We start from the raw sequence: 18082 nt of genomic DNA on the forward strand, positions 1-18082 counted from the left end.
TGTAGACAATTATTGTCAAACCCACGAGGGAAACTTAACAGTATAGTAAGAGTTTTATGTAACCTCCGAAACTAGTCATCTTTTTCATAAAGTTTCTTAAAAATATGAATATATTAGTTTCAGTGACACATTAATTTCAGTGGTAATCACATGTTTGCGGATTGTGCAAGTGGTAGCTATTAATTAGTTACGAAAATGAAACTTGTAATGCTAGTTCTATATTTCAATAATACATTTCATGTTACACTACTACCGCACTAACTTGCTATTTATTTATTGTCGTTTTGGTGCCCGATACTAAACTGCTCAAATAATAAAATATTCCTGAGATTTTCGTATAAACACACACACTCAGCTTTTCACCATAAAAGTGTATCTGGATTCGGGAGGTTCCAACATTCAAAATGGTCTTTTCATTTTTCTATCAACAGAAACTAGTAACTTATAACATTCACCCTACACTTGTTTCTATGACTATCCGGAAGGTTAAAATTCAGCGCTCAAATCAAGAGCGTTTCCTCAAACATCCGCGGGTCTTTTGGATTTTCGTCCTTTCGTTTGCATTGAGATTACATCATCGGCACGTCGCATTCCACCGCTCGTATTCCCGTGGGCAATGCGAATTTTGTAAGATTTGTCATCAATATTTATGAAAGTGTAGGTATAGTACAACTTGCAGAAGCGCGTTCTCTGGCCTTGTGATCTAGATTACCGCTAGCATTATAATACATCTTGTTTCTCAATCTTGATTTTTGTCGACGCCTCAAGGAAGATTGTATTTATTCATCCCACTGAATAATATCAGTTTCTGGAGGGTTTTCGATTAGCAAGGTCATGAAATGAATGTAGAAAATGTAAAATTTAACCTGTTAAATATTCTTCTTGAAGATGATCACTTGGTGATCGAAACACGTATCGAGGTGTTAAAATAACGGTTTGTTGTTGGAAAAAAGCTACAGTAATATTCATTACTACACCAAAGGTTCCAAACACAAGTGGATTTATAAAATCGAATGTAGGTTGTATGTTCCTCAATTTGTGTTGTTATTATTTATGTAGCTTTTCGGGAGATTTGGGAAATAATTTGGGAGATACCATCATCAGTATCTTGTTTCTCAGTCCCACTGTATATGTTTCCATCTATCTCCGAAGTCGTTACTCTGCGTAATTATGCCCTGCCTCTCCTATTACATCCATTGTAGTAAATTACTCGATTTGTAACGCATTTTGAGGTCAATAATTATGGTTTGATAAATCCCATGATGTGGTTTGTAGTTACCGCACATACCAGGTTATTGTGTTTGAGATCAAGGTTAGACATGATGCATGTATAATTATATTGATGATGAATTTTGGTTTTAACCATTCATTTTCGGAAGAGCATCGCCAAAAATGAAAGGAACAATGCTTGTTTTTTAGATCTGTAATGAGAAATCGGGAATCAATTTCAACAATCGAATCCTTCTGTAAGTCTCAATCTCCTAACAAGATTCCCTTCTTGGGTCACTTGAATACCAAAAAAAGGATAACCAAACTACATATATCTGAGAAAAAAATCTTCTAGATAAAATTAGTTGTCAGTAGAGAAATTAAAAAGCAGAATCCGTACCTAATAAAAAAGGACTATAATGAGGATGTTGTCAGGCAACTTCGGGGACGAAAAACTGTTGCTTAAGCCTGGTGATACAATTTTTAACTTCACGAATATTACCTTGTTCTTTGCGAAAGGATTATCATGATAGACGGTGATACTAGATGATACGTATGCGAATACTATTTATGTATACATTACACGAATAAATTCCATTCTACTAGTGAAAACGGCAAAAGCAAAACATTCATCAGCACCAACATGGTTACATAAAGGCTGCAAGAAAACCAGGTGAACTATACTCTGTCCAGAAATGTTTGAGAGTGAAAGAATTTCAAGAATACAAACATGCCGGTACATCATAGTCATCTCAAGCAAGTGGCACTACAATTATTAAATACAGTATTAATAGGCGTCGGACTGGGGGATATAACTTTTCCAATGGTATATTCTGTATGATGCGAAGATGATTGAAATATCGTGAAAACTAATTTTGTTTGAATATATCATTTTGAGAAGGAAAATTTATATTTAAAATAGTTTTTTTATTTAGGATTAATACCTTCTAAGATCTATGAAATAATCAGAATATACAAATAAATAGAAATGTAGAAAGGGCAACAAAAATTACTGCATTTGATGAATAAGCTTTTTGAAAAAAAACCTAATTGTCAGCAACTTGGATTTATAGAATTTTGCATAAAAAAATTAAAATGCATCATGTGGTGACGTTTTGAATACCATCCATTTTCTGTATCCAACCTATTTGAATCGTAGTTATAATTCGTGTTTTTATTTAGTTATAGTTCGTGTTTTGTTATTATTATTAACACTGATAATATCAAATTGATAATTATACAAATTGAATAGATTTCCGCGGTTAGAAAATTGAATATCTGAATTTCTGGTTGAACTACAGTCAATGTTTTGTATTGTTCGACATTTCGGCTTCGACTTTGAAGACATTTTCAAGAAGTGGAAAAGTATGGCTGTACTGAGAGACATACTGGTCTTGCCAAACTTTCGAGACGGTATGCCCATGTTTTATCAAAATAAAAAATAGATTTACCCAGTGTTCTGGCTTTCTTTATTTCTCCTGAATAGTGTCTTTTCACTTCAGCTCTTGTAATATCTTCCATAATCTTCTTATTTTTATATCAGGACAAAACTGTATTCACGAATAATATACAAAACTTTATATGTAGGTATTTCGTTTGAGAAGAGTGAGAATTTTGGCTTCTTAGTCAGTAACCGAACACTTTCTGTTTTTTCATTTATATTTAGTTCCGCTTTTTATTCAACGCGCTCTCGATGTAAACTGAAGAATATCACTAAGGCTAACCCTTCTACCATGGCCTTTAAACTCCCAACAGAAAATAATGTAATATTTTCTTTCTATGGAAACCATGTCGGGTTGTAGTGTCCAAAATGTGGTTACTAATAGTTATTGGGTTTCCAAATTCTCAAAGAATGGAAAGCAATGAAAATCAACTCAATAAAAATTAGCCTATTCAACAAGAGAATGTTTTGGAACTTTCGAAACATCAATTTTCATAGTGTCTTTATTTGTTATGTCAGAGTTTGAAAATGTTAAACTTGACCATGCATTGAACTGATTTCATATCTTGAAATATCCTTCTATACTATTACAAACAACAATGGAAACAGACATGGTTTAAGTTCCATGTCCATATCCAATCAAAACATGTAGAGTAGTATACAAAAGAACCCTTCGCGTATTAATGGGTCATCTCTATTTTCACAGAAATAATTTGAAACGTACTGTTTCTGTTTTTCCATTAAGAAAGGACTTGGGCTTTGTCACACTAATGGATCGCCCTGTATAGTTATTTAGGTATAGTTATTTAGATATTCTGTCAATGCAACAACAAACACATTTATATAGAACTGCGCAATATATTTACAATAAAAAATATGGCCAGAACAAACTTTAAACGTCAAAACTATTTTTGTAATCACTCTATAATTGATACCGAAATTGCTTCAACGGGGAACCTCACTCGACACTTGTTTCACTAATGTAATTCCTCTTTTACAGTTCTTCACTGCTGAGTGAAGGAAGAACATTGGCGGTAGTATGTTTACACAGAATTAACTTTCATTTTTATGCTGTGTGTGATTTATAGTGTTTGGAAAATTTTGAACTATCAATCATTTCTGTTAGTGCTGTACGTTGTTTTCTTTCCTGTGGAGGGGTTTGTTGATTTTTCATAAATATTTGTTGAATAATGTTCATATCGTGTAGGTTTGAAGTTTAGATTAATTCCTGTAGAAAATTGTGTTTCATCTCTGCATGCCGTAATGTTTATAGGTGGGTATATACAATCACCTACTGTTTTATTTTATAAAGATTACACAGCAGAACTCGTTGTTATATACATAAAGCCGAAGTGAAAATACCATAAAATTTCAATTTATCGGATTGAGAATCGGCTAGTGGATTATATTTTACATTTTCCATTAACAGCTTACCGCCACAAAAGTTGTATCTGAACATTCTTTTTTTTATTACTGGAAGCTCTTTTATTTATAGGTCTCTGTGTGCTGCCAATAGATTATTAAATACTGATTACGCGTATGACATCCATTTAATTGTGAAATAATTATTTTTCATCAAGGCGTTTTGTAATTTTCAACCTTTGGAGCGCCCTCTCGGCGATAAAAAAATACTAAAAGTATCAAAAAGTACTAAATACTACTCTTTTTTTACATAAATGTAAAAAAAATGGATACTGGCACTCCATTACAAAGATTCTCCCAATAATGAATAATGAGAAGACGTCAAATTTCAGGTATAATTAACTTTTTAACCTTTTTGCCGTCATTATTCGACAGTCTCACTTTTACAACAGTGAAGTATAGTTTCTTAATGGTTAGGAAGTAAGAAAGAAAAGTAAAATCTATTTGATTCAATTGAGTAGGCCTATGTTTTATCAATGAATTTCCAAGAAAAACATTGAAAGCGAACATCTGTCTTCTAAGTGAAAGAAGAAAGTTTTTTCGGTATAAGATGTTTTAAAATATAGATATAGAATATATCGTGCCGACCTTAGTTGAATATGTTGAGATCGGCAGACATTAAGGCAAACCACTTCCTTTAAATCTTTATAGGCATTACTTAGTTTTTCTGACGGTCTTTTCAGCTTTACAAATATTTCAAGAATAACTTGTCCGTCAGTTTTTAACTTGTCCGTCAGTTTTTTTTACATTGTTGAAAATTGGAATGTGCTAATTATTTCATTCGAAGTAAAGCAACCATTTATCTTTGAGGAACGTACTTTCGAATTTTTTTATATCATCTGTTGCGGAGTTCAGAAAAGATTTGTCCTTGGCTGACACTGAAATATGTTTAACAAAATTCTAATTACTGTTCACGACAGTATTATGCTACGTTACAAGGGTCGAACTTTGCCGAATTAAAGCGTGTTATTAATTTTAATATAATTCTAAGTGTGCTTGGAATATTTCTGATTATTTGTCATGAGCTAATGTTTCATTCAAATGCATGTTATTAATTTGTGAAAGTGTTTATAACACTTTGCTACTTTCGCATTGTATTCTTCACTTTCGACATATTGACATTTAGTAAAGAGTTGCAAATAGAGATTTCATTGGCATTATTGGATATCTTTCTCATTTTTTGTACGCAAAAAAATGTTTACTTTCAATCATCTGGCGATAGTCCATTTTTCTATAAATTTTATGTAGTATTTTATCTTCTCTTCGACTTCAGACTCTAACTTTTTTACGATAATTGTGTCTAAAATATTAAATATTCTCAAAATACCTGAATTAATCAGATTTCGAATAATTTCTATTCAAAATACTAAAATCTGAAAAGAACGACTTTTCTTTATTGACAACTTTTTTCAAGGATCAAAGGACCAAACTAATATTTTACAGAAGTGTTTTATAACATTCAGATATCTGAATAATTATGTAGACTTTTTACGAAAAAGGGAGTTACTCGTCTACTGCATTATTGATAGTTAAGGAAATGTTTGCGAAATGGTTTCAGTGTTGTTTACGAAAATAATAATCGACTTTATTTACTATTTGATATTACACTAGGCAAAGTTTAGCTATATCCACTCTTACACTTAACCTAATATGCATTATAAGGAAAGAGGTTAGGTTCAGCTCTGCCGAACTCCAAAAACTTGATTTGGTTCCCAGTGGGGCATGCACAAAGGATGTGTTCTGCTGGTTCATCATTTTCCAAACAGAGACGACACACACTGTCTTCCAACAGTCCGAGTCTCTGCATATGATGATTCAAATGACAATGACCTGTAAGAAGCCCTGTTAGACATCGTAGTTCATCCCTACTGTAGCCCAACAACTGTTTGGTATCAAGCTTCAAAGGGTGATTAAACGCCTTAGAGAGAGCCAATCCTGGAAGATTTCGCCAGAAGTCCATAAATCTTCTTGCCATCCAGGTGTTCAATCTTTGACAAAGCCTAAAGGGATGGTCCGATGAAGCTGCTTGCAGCACCCTTCTTTGCAAGGGAGTTAGCAGCCTCATTGCCTTTGAGGCCAGTATGGCCAGGAATGCAGACCAGAGAGAGGCAATCTGTTAAGTCTTCCTATCGAGGAGAGTCGTTTTTGGTTATTTGCTACCAGCTTAGACGTTGCTGGGTAGGAGCCAAGAACTTCCAACGCCGCTTGGATTCTTCCAATCTCTCCGCACACAATTCAATAGAGTAAGTTTGAAGGTGATTGACAATGTTTCGTGATGAATTTCACTAGTTCGGACTTCCATTGTCTACTATATTATATATATATATATATATATATATATATATATTATATATATATATATATATATATATATATATATATATATATATCGAAAATTGCATGAAATCTTTAATAATCGTGTTGTGAAAAAATACAGCTAGGATGGCAAATGATTTTCTGAACAGGACTGACGAATGACGAGGGATGTGTAGGTTTTGGTAAGTTCGAAGGTTGAAAGAATGGAATTCTAAACTCTTCGTCAATTTATTGAATAGGGGAACAAGTGTTTTAGATTTCAGTACCGAATAAGGTTATGTATGTTCCCTGAGAAGAGACATTGGTGCTCAACCAAGTTTGGCACAAGCTTGGAAAATATTTATTTCCCAAATACAAGAATTTTGCACACGTTGTATTTTAAACTGATTAGCCGAATCCAAGAAACAACCATAGACAGGGTCTCCATAATCGATGATCGACAGGATAAGCGATTGGTAAAGTAGCTTTCTTGTACTACGAGACAAGTTTTGTCTATGTGTATAATCAACTTTGAGAGTGTTATAGGATTTTAATCATAAGCTGTTTTACATGTGCGTTATAATTTAAATCTTCATCGAAAGTGGTGCCCAAATTTTCTGCAGAATCAACCCGTTCGAGTATTTGATCACCTAACTTGAGATCATATTGTCTTTGGTTTATATGTTGCCGAAAAACATGACATGGCATTTACCAAAATTCAGCTTCAAATTGTGTTTGTTCGTTCAAGTTCGAGTTGTGTTTACAACTTCAAGGTTATCATTCATGTGATTTTGGGGTGCTAAGATATTATTAGATGCGATACTATGATATAACTGTGTGTCATCCGCGAATGCTTGTAACTGATAATGTTAAATTTGAGAAAAAGTATCTGCAGTGAATAACAAAAAATATGAGAGGACCAAGAATTGAGCCTTGAGGTACTCCTGTTTCTTATCATCAATTCATATAGTTTCTTCAAGGTTCCATGAATGGCCCGCCTATGTATGGTATAGTTGGTCATATTCATTATCGCAGAAATTAAAAAAATGTCGTATGTATACTCAAGTTTTGTTCGAATTTTGTGCATGGTACGGGAAAATTACTATTTTTATAATTTGCATTGAATAATAATAATAATAATAATAATGTTTTATTCCTTTGAAATGATCATTTAACATTCAACAATAACAAGTAAAAAAAACATGTATATGTGTGACATAAAGATAACAGTACATTGATTACAATTATTTGGAAGTATACTCAAAATACTCATTGATAGAATAAAAACATCCCTTTAAAAGGTATTCTTTTAAAGGGATGTTTTCCGTTTGAAAATAGACATTAATGGGATACTCTTTATATATGTTCTCTTTGTGCAACTAGAAGTAGCTGGACCAACCATGTAATAGATACGCCCTCTCGTGTAATATGGATGTTGAAAAAGAGTGCCAGGACATGCAATATTGTAATTGCGTGCAAACATCACACCAATTACTTCAATTGCGTCAGTTTTATTACTTCACCGAAATGTTTTTTCCCTCTATCTTTGTCGAATATGTGTTTTTAATTGTTCTCTTGCTTTATGATGAAATCGATACCCCTCGTATGTTTCATTGGTGCATGCCCAAAAACGTTTCAAATAGAACGCGTTAATACAGTTTATTGCGTGATTTTCACTATAAGGGGTTTTACAAAAATCGCGACACGTGTTTCGCTATACAGTAGCTTTCTCAAGCGTCAATAATAAGTTACTTCTAAATTGCAACTATTTTATACTCTAAGATATACCTAACAAAGATGAAAGTACAGTTTCAGAAAAATTTGGAGTGTGGTTTATATAGGTCAGACTGGAAGAACATTCAAATCCCACATAAAAGAACACATAATGTATTATGGTGTCGAATTTTCAATTTTATTTATTGTCATTTAGTTTTTTGTTTATGACAAATTTTTGATCAACCCTACAAAATGTCTTTGAGGTTTTCTATTCGCAATACTTCAGTGCAACTATTAGAATAGGTTTATCTTGGCCCTTCGACTCGTTATATTCGTATTTTCAGAGTTGCACTGTTCTATTATATTATCTTCACCGTAATATTACCTGAAATGTTGAATATTCATTGGATTAAAACACTACACAAGATGTCGCTCATCTCAGCGGGAGCATTATCTGAGTGTATCATTTAATATACGTCTCTAATGTCCGAATTTCCAACAAAGACAGATATTAAACGGTTGTCGGGAGCTTGTGAATGGTCCACAATTCCTGGAGAATAGAGGCTCGTAGAGGTAATGTACCTGATGAGATAGATTGAACGTCTCTCCTTCATTACACAGAGTGCTCATCACTTCGTGAAATATTGATATAAAGGTGTGTTCGTCGACGTGGGAGAATTTAAATGGGATTGAGTTTTTTCCTGAAGGTGTAACTGTGACATGACATGGCATGTTAATGAAACGAACTCGTGATTGTATTGCGAAGGGTATATTTCAAATAGACCTTGAAATAGAAATATTATCAATAGAATTGATTACAGTTTCTAACCTACATGATTATTGGTACACTTTTCAGCTAATTTTCTACGTTCGAGATGAATTATGAGAGCAAATTCGAGAAATTGATAGTATAACCTCAAAATTGTCGCTAGACTGCCAAAATTGTCGTTTGTTTAGCTAGAATTTACACGTTTATTGCCTTTTTTTGAATTTCTAGAATCTTTAGAAAAACATGCATTTCGAATTAAAGACAACTTTTTCATTTTTCGGAAGAGGTGCAAGAAATGACAATCAATTCTTCCCAAAATAAGATCGGTTAAACTAACCAAGTGACAGTTTTAAGTTTTTTAACGTAGGGTTAGTTTATAAAACAGAATATATTAGGTTACTTTAAAATCTGGTTTTCCGTTAACCCGCTGTCATCCCCCTATGAACGACAACTCTCAAAAGTCGAAACTTGTGCGGGCCAAGGACTAACAAGATTCCTAGGATGGGTTGGACGATAGTGAAAATCGATCGTCCGGCCTCGCGGCTTGAATCAACAGTTCACACAACGGTCGATTGATTGAGTAGAGCAAATCACCCAGGTCAACCCATCAGGCTACCGCCCATCTTCGACTCATAGGATTCTCGAACAGAAAAAATCTTCCTCTTGAAGATGATCACTTGATGATCGAAACACGTGTCGAGGTGTTGGAAATAACGATTTGGTGTTGGGAAAAAACTCCAGTAATATTCATTACTACACCAAAGGTTCCAAACACTGCATCATCAGTTTCATTGTTTAGGAAACAAAGTACATGAGTGATTCGGGCTACACTTTAGACTGTTCAATTCAACTTCGACATAATTGATGTAATTGCATTTTATGTTGCCGAGTTGGAATTCCTTTGTTTCGTCATGGATGTCGAATTCAACATTTTAAAGTATTGAGGGACCAAGTTATAGCTTCGGTGCATGCTTTCCGGAAATCTTGAAAATCTGGCGTTTTCCAAATCTGGAGTTTTGAATGAAAAAGGTCCTTTCGTACTTCTAAATATATTTCACAATGGGTTGAAAATGAATGAGGTTTTGCATTTTAAATTCAATATACATTCATGGCAAGACATACACCGTTAAAACATACCAACGACAAGTTTCCAACTTCGAAATTAGTATGAGCTAAAGATTAACGAGGTTTCAATTTTCAACGTGCGATTACTGTCACGGAGAATTGTATTTTGTGTATAAATTTCAAGGGTATTCCTAAACACCGTGTTAGGAGTCACACGTTAAAAGATAAGACCTCGTTAGTTCTTAGCTCGCACAAGTTTCTCAACTTCTGAGAGTTGTTCGTATGGGGGTGACAGCTGATAACGAAAAACAGATTTTAAACCTACTTAGATGTTCTGTTGATATACGTAGGTATGTCCCTTTTTTATCAACCAATGTTTATTGATGTTCATCCTATTCTTTTAGATCATTTTCCATTCATGTTACATGCCACAAGGTCATCTAATCTTGCATTGTTCATTCATTCTTTCACCACGTTAAGTTCACCTCGGAAGTTGACTTTTGTTTTCGTTGGCCCGTAGTTGTTCGTTGTTTTTTTTTAAGTTGGGCTTCCAAACATTTGGACTGTGTTATTATTTTCTTATTACCTCTCATGTTGAACAAAAATGTTGCTCTCAATATTAAAATATTTCAGATATGATGTTTTCAAAATTGCGTCTATTCAAACCTCCTATGGAAGATTCAGTTGTATACATCTGATAATTTTTTTTTGTTACAGGCAGACTAGCCATGAAGCGAGAAGCTGACGGTGATATGGGTTCCCCGCACAAACGTTCACGGAGAGGAGACGAGGAAGTTCGTTTACTTATTCCCAGTAAGGTGAGTAAGACTCAAAGTCAGAACATACCACGGATCAAATGTCAGTTTTTTTTTGTAAGAGTATGGAGGGTAAAGTAACCAGTCTGACACTCGTTTTTATTTTATGCCGTATCAGAATAATTGCGATTTTACTTCGAAAAAACTGACTCCACCGTTATGAGTTGCTTTGTTCTGAAGGGATGAAGATATTTTTTCATTAATATTTCAAATTCATCAACCTTGAGAAATATAAAACTCAAATTCGATAATGATGCATCCAAGATGTCAAAATAAATTTAGGGTATAATGAAAACCTTGAAAGAATAAGGTTCTAAGAATAAATGATTTCACAGTTGAAATACTGAAGAAAGCAGAAGAATCCTTCCCTCTTCTCTTTCTTCTTTTTATTGCAATGAAGGGGCATTGAAGAAAGTGGTTGTTATTATTGTTATTTATCGAATAAATAATATGTAATATAATGATTTAGAGAAGCCACATCAACGCACAAGTTACGGACAGCACATCTAACATCAAGAATGTATAAAGCCCTAAAGGACCTTCAGTTTGGATCGTCCTTGATGTTGCTAAAACAGATGACTCACCGTTTAAACTTAATCGAAAAAAATCGGTCTTATGATAAATTGTAATTGAAGTCAGTAAAAAACTTGTCAATTTTATAAGTTAACTGTAGAGTTCCAGAAGGAACGCTAATCGAGTCTTTTTTGTTTTCTATTTATATAAATGAATTATTCAACTTATCGCCTGAAGAAGTAGAAGACATAATTAGTTTTGCTAACAGCCCAGCAGTCTTCTGTGTGAATTATTCATCGAAATCGGACAAATAGTCGAAAAAAAATCAGGTCACTTTAAGATTTTTAGCAGTAGATTACTTCTATCGTTAATGAATCAAAAAGTTACTTTACATCTTTGGCTGACCATATTAAGAGAATGCAAACTTTCACTGCCATGGAAAATAACCTCCAGGAGTGATATATACGTCCCAGAATATACAGGGTGGCCCAAATAGATACTTCAAGGACTCTCAGAATTACCCCTATATCTATCATGTACTTCATTATACTTCTGAGGGATGTCTGTTTTAAATAATTTTCAATCGGACCAGCTTAAATTTTTTTTTCGAGATATTTATTTTGTTACGTTTTCCTTATGAACTGTTCTTTCTTACATGAAATGATTTGATCTCAAAAAGTGCAGTGACATACGAAAAGTTTCATCGATATTAATAAATCCACGTTTGAACAAGACACAACTGAATTTTCAAATAAAAATTGAAATTCTTCAAAAACTAGGCCTTTCAAAATGATATAAAGTAGTAGCTGAAATCGGCGTTCAAAGGTACGGAGTTGAAATTTTTAGAACAAAAACAAATCTGATCATTTTGTCTAGACATGTCTGTAAAGTCTGTACTGAAAAAACTTACAGTATTCATCATTGAAATTGATCTCTGACAATTTATCAAAAAAAATTTTTTTTTGAGATGTTGAACAGGAAAATTAAAATATCGAAGTCTCTCGAAGTGTCATCATTATTATTAATCGTCATTTTCTATAATATAATGAAAGTCCACAACATTCTAAGTAGAGATGCGATCAAAATTAATTTGAAGCACATCAAATTTTCCAGCAAGTAATAGCCCCTATATACCTATCACTTGTTTGTTATTTTGCAAGGTCAGGGTCCCCGAGGAATTATGAAATTTTTCGAACGATTTTCAGTTCACTCTGCTTTGTTCGAAAGCGAATTAATATTAATGAAAATTTCAACTTTTTTAACTACGGCTTGGGGTATTCTATCTAAAATATTAGACGCCTCCTAGTTTAAGAAGTCGTTTTGGGATATTTTATTGAAAGGGGTTATATTTTTAGGAGTAACTAATTTTTGGGAAAGAAAGTTTTTGGCTTTCTACCTACTACATCTTGATACAAAAAAATGTGGGAATCTTCCAAAGAAAGGAAGGAAGTAATCAATTTTAAAATAAGTAACACTATACATGGATGTGTAGATTATGCAAAGAAGTAACTTTCAGTCACAAACTGAAAGAAAAAGCCCTCCTTAAACAGCTATTTTCACATAAACTTTAAATTACACGAAAGAAAAATTCTTTCGAAACAAATACTTTTATATGAAAACTGAATTATACAGAAGACACTATTCTCTACTCAGTTTGTATTCCAAACATTCGTTATGGAATAAAATCAGATATCATTCACAGGAGTTCTACTTTAAATGAATGGTAACAAATTGCACTTACATGGAACACTGTCATCCTCACTGGTAGACATCGATGTTTCGCCATAAGACACTTGCCTTAGGGCTCTTCTGTACCAATCTGGATTGGATAACCTTAATTATTTTATTTGGTATGCGCAGAAAAAATACTGATGAAAGAGCATCGTAGCTGTATACCTGAATCTGAAAAGTTTTGTAATATGTATTTTATTGTGCAGTTCACAGATATCCCATGGCAGAGGCTGTGGCTAAGGATTAAAGAGATCTTATCCTTTAACGTGCAATTCCTATGTCATGTGAAGACATATAATTTGAAATATAGGAAAAACCACAACCTAGACAATTTTAAACCAATTGGACGGTTTTTCCATAGTAAGATTATTTTAAATGAGATAATGGAATTTCGTGTGCTCTACTTTCATAGACAGTGGCACGTCAACCTCCGTGTCTTGTAGCGGGGACATTACTGCCATCGGTTTGTCATATCTTGCATTTTTTAGATGCAAATGTAGATTTCCCAGAAGAGGGTCACGCGATCTGTTTAGTCGGCATGGGGTGAAGAAAAAACAATGACAAATGCGACGGCGTACCCTGGTTATTGATAGAGGAGCACCGGTACGTGCATCGGGGACGTAACGTTGCTTTCCACGGAATTGTTAATTTTCCTGCAGCCTGATGGAAACTGCGAACAATTGCAAAGTAAGGTGTAACCGGCGAAATGAAGTCATGAAATCGGGGTCTGTATGAATAATAGTAGGGGAGCCCACGATGCAAAATGGAGATTTACTCGGGCGTCATTGAGACATATTAGGTTGCAAAGCTTAGATGATAAGAAGAAAAAAATGTTATATAATATATACCTTTTCATCTGTGGGGGAAGCGGCTATAGATTTTTAAATATGTAAAAAAATACTGTTGTAGGACGTACTCGAGCGTGTCAGATATTGATAGCATCAATGTCCTTACGTATTTTTAATAATGTTCGTATGTTAATCTATTCGTTTGCATAATGCGGGTGGTTGTACGTATGGGTTAAAGGTGGAAAGAAAAAAAAAATAATCGAGTGCGTCAGATTTTCTAAGGGGGTGCTCTCATTCAATAATCTGACGATTTCGATCTGACGCAAACTCGCGGCCATTATTATAATGTGCAAAAAAAATTCGACATTTTGAAATACTCAAGCGCGTCAGTTTGAGATATGTATCGTTCATCTTTTTGTTCTAGACGTGCTGTCTCATAATCTGACGATTATCAAGAGGGATTCGCCTAATCTGACAAAAAAATATTATTTTTTTTTTCAATTGTTTTTAAATCATTGAACTAAATTAATTGAAAAGCTCAGGAAATAGTATGCAAATAAATGAGTGTGTTTTTTAAGTAGAATACTTGTATTTATAAGATAATTTTTTTAAAATGCCCCAAAAATTTTAATTTTTTATAATCAATTGATTAATTAATCATCATCTTCATCACGAACGAATCTTTGTAATCAGCTGTGTTGGCGTCATGGCAACAGAATTCAGAGTGGGGACGGAGTAAAAGAGTAATAGATAGAGAAAAAGTGAAAGGGGAATAGAAAGGGAATAATGGTATCACACAGCTGCACGCATTCAACTTTATCGACGAATTTCTGTTATTTTGGCTTGCAGAAATCGTCAGATTAAATATTTTTCGTTATCCTTGAATTATTTCCTTCAAAGTAAAAAAAAATTAGCTACGCTCAAGAATGTCGAAATGACGTTATTTTTTTCAACTTTGCTGCCCTCCCCTTTCATTACGTCACTCTCAAACTGTCAAATTACTGGAATATACACTTTTCAGCATGTAATTAACTCAGCCTACCTTAATCTGACGCGCTCGAGAAGTTCTGATGATCAATTTTTTTTTACTAATCTGATCCTCTCCAATTGAAAGAGTCCTGAAACAGTGAAGTTCGAGGTTTACCGAGTTGAACCTCTAAATGATTAGCAGCCACAGTCCGTTGCGTATTTCTGATATGTATCGCTCTTGGTGGAATTAAATATGCCAAGTCACTTGAACACTTCCCGTGAATGTATCTATAGAAGAGAGACAAATCTGTAGCCTTTCTTTGATGTTCCTGACGATCAAGGTTGCAGGTGATGTTCGCGTCTCCAATCAAGCAGATGGCTCTTTTCTGGATGGAATTCAGCAACTTCAGGGTATGCTTTGGGGTGGAGCTTCATACATGAGAACAATACTCCAAAGAAGGTCTCATCTGAGCTTTATGAAGCATCAAAAGTTGCTGGGGTGTGTACAGTTTTTTGTTTCGGAACAGCGTTCCAAGCTTTTGGGAAGCAGCCTTTGCAATTCCAGCGACATGATTGTGCCAAGGCATATATGGTGATGAATGTGACGTTGCTGCTCCACGTCTTTCAATAACTGGTAGCAGTTTTTCGAAATTGCTTTTCAACTCGTACCCCAATTTTCGAAAAGTTATAACAGTTGTTTTGAGATGAACAGAAATTGCATGTGAACATTTCGAATGGCATCCATTATAAATCTCTGCCGGTGAAAACAGGTTACAGTGTTCATGTTTTTGAAATCAATAGCTGTGGCATCTTCTGGAGATAATGAGGTTGCCTTCTCAACGAAGCCTACCGTCTACGGGGTAATCATGGCTCAGGAAAAATGCGAATATTAATTCACATTAAGAAATCTTCCCAACTGCTAACACTGAAAATCTTTTCAAAACTGGCAAAGTCCCCACAACAAATGCAAAATAAAAACACAATCAAGACTAAACTGCTTTTCGGTTCGGCAGAGGTTTCTACTAAGCGGCTGAAAATTAGTTTCAGCAAGTAAAGGGTGTTTTTATAGAGGTGTAGAACTTCATGTTGGCAACACTTTTTCAACTGGCGGCCATTTTGTCAGCTGTCAAATGCGCATTCATCAGCTTTATCATTACCTGTGATTCCTGAATGCCCTGACACCCAGTACAAAGGTAATTTGTTCCTGTTTGCAAGTTCATTCAGTTCTTCATGGCATTCCCAGACCAGTTTTGATGTCACCTTCGGGTTTGTCAGAGCCCATAGTGCGCTCTTGCTGTCTGTAAAAATATTGATCCGCTCATTTCTTTGAGGTCTCAATTCAATAAGCCTTACACTGCAAGGTTTACGTGCTTACAGAATCCAGCTCGTTTAAGAATTGAAGCCACACGATTACCTAACAAGGCGTAGATTCGGTGAATGGGCCCAAAACAAGAATACCGTTGATCCCGATTTTCATAAGCGAATTTTGTTCAGCGATGGAGTTCACTTTTGTTTGAATGGATACGTTAATAAACAAACTTCCGTATTTGGAGTTATGATGATACTCAAGTGTATGTTGAGACACCGTTTCATCCAGAAAAACTAACTGTTTGGTATGCTTTATGGGCTGGTGGAATCATTGGTCCGTACTTCTTTAAAAATGGTGCTGATGAGAACGTTACAGTCAATGGTGACCGCTATAGAGCCATGATTGCTAACTTTTTCGTTCATCAACTGAACAAGCATGATGTGCAGGAGCTACGGTTTCAGCAGGACGGCGCAACATGTCACACAGCTCGTACCACAACTGATTTATTGAAGGGGACGTTTGGTACCGCATAGTTGCACGTATCGGACCCGTGAATGAGCCCCCAAGATCGTGCGATTTAACGCCGCTAGACTGTTTTCTGTGGAGATATGTCAAGTCGCTAGTCTACGCCGATAAGCCCGAAACGATTGACCACTTGCAGGACACCATTCGCCGCGTTATTGGCAATATACGGCTAAAAAAGTTGTAAAAAGTCATCGAAAATTGGACTTCCAGATTAGACTATGTCCGAGCCAGTCGTGGCGGTCATATGCCAGAAGTCATATTTAAATTATAATACCACAGGATTATCCTTCGAATTAAGTAAATTTCATGTAAATTTGAAAATTCATCTTTGTTTTATTACATTTCAAAGTTTTATACCTCTATAAAAAACACCCTTATTACCGTAACTTGAGGATTAGTGAATAGTCGGAGAATCCGTAATTTAAAATTACACAGTCTTCAACTACCCAATCAAATCACCAACTTCTCATACAAAAGAACAATCAATTTGTGTTCTTATCGAAGGTGGCATCAACAAATGCCACCCGATTATCGAATAACTCGGAACAATAATCAGTATAAGAGCGGCTTTATCTGCGATTCATTGTTTCACGCGCTAGCCGGAGAGAAGTTTACTAACAAAGTTACGATCGGGACGCTTGTCACACAAATTCAAATTATCGACTAAAGTTTCCCATTCGAAGGCCAACATTCAACACATTGTAAATTATAACAATCGCAAAAGTTAGAGCCGAGTTCGGTACTTTATGCGAGCCATTTCATGGAAAATCGCTACGTATTGACCAAAGCTCTTGAACGTGACGGATTAGATGTTGATGGAAAAATTTGGTGTTGAAGTTTGTGATTGAAGAGCTTTAAAATATTTTTGTAAACTTCTGGAAAAATGCATTTATAATTATGTAACTTGTTTCACTTGTTTGCTCAAGAATAAAAATTATATCGTCCACTTCATTAATTTGGTACTGAACACAATTGATAACTTCATTAGATGTAACTGAATTAAGTAATAAAAGTAGAGTTTGTGCTAAGGTCGGGAATCTTGATTAGCAAGTAGTAGATTTTTAATTTTTTGTTTGTTTTTACCTATGTGTTCAAACTTCTCCAAAATATAAATATAATTCAGTTTTTCGTTTCCTGAATTATTTTCCATATGTAAATAGTTGTTATCTATATTAATCAGAAAACTCAAATAGTTATTTTTCATTTCATTTGCATCACTCATCATTTATATAAATAATAATCAGATGATCAAAATGGATATTTGTTTTTCTATACACTGTGTCCGTAAAGTATGGAACAAATTCATTTCTAGCTAAGGTCATTTCAAGAAATAATCCTGAAACACGTCGATTTTTGATGTTAATTTACCGAATTTTGAAATAATAATCTAATATACAGGGTGAATTACGTTCGAGTAATGACGTCACCGTCATTTTTTTTAAATGGAACACCCCCATTTTGTCTCAATTTTCGGATTACTCTAGCTGAGCTGATTCCAAAAATGTATCACATGTT

General features: G+C 34.5%; 1 protein-coding gene across 6 annotated transcripts in view; it reads left to right on the forward strand.

Moving 5' to 3' along the window:
• Positions 1–18082, forward strand: part of HnRNP-K (Heterogeneous nuclear ribonucleoprotein K) — a 128461-nt gene that overhangs the window by 46150 nt on the left and 64229 nt on the right. For 2 of the 6 annotated variants that reach the window (XM_023161468.2, XM_023161469.2), the window contains exons 1-2: positions 3899–3923; positions 10635–10735. In XM_023161468.2, coding sequence (XP_023017236.1) covers positions 3914–3923; positions 10635–10735 — 111 coding nt within the window. In that variant the 5' untranslated portion in view covers positions 3899–3913. Of the gene's footprint in view, positions 1–3639; positions 3781–3898; positions 3924–10634; positions 10736–18082 lie in introns of those variants that run through there. The other 4 variants (XM_023161471.2, XM_023161470.2, XM_023161472.2 and 1 more) reach the window with 3 other exon arrangements.

Source organism: Leptinotarsa decemlineata, unplaced genomic scaffold, assembly GCF_025532065.1.
Source record: "Leptinotarsa decemlineata unplaced genomic scaffold, Ldec_3_MD MMD2_tig00026282_RagTag_RagTag, whole genome shotgun sequence".
Taxonomy (NCBI): Eukaryota; Metazoa; Arthropoda; class Insecta; order Coleoptera; family Chrysomelidae; genus Leptinotarsa; species Leptinotarsa decemlineata.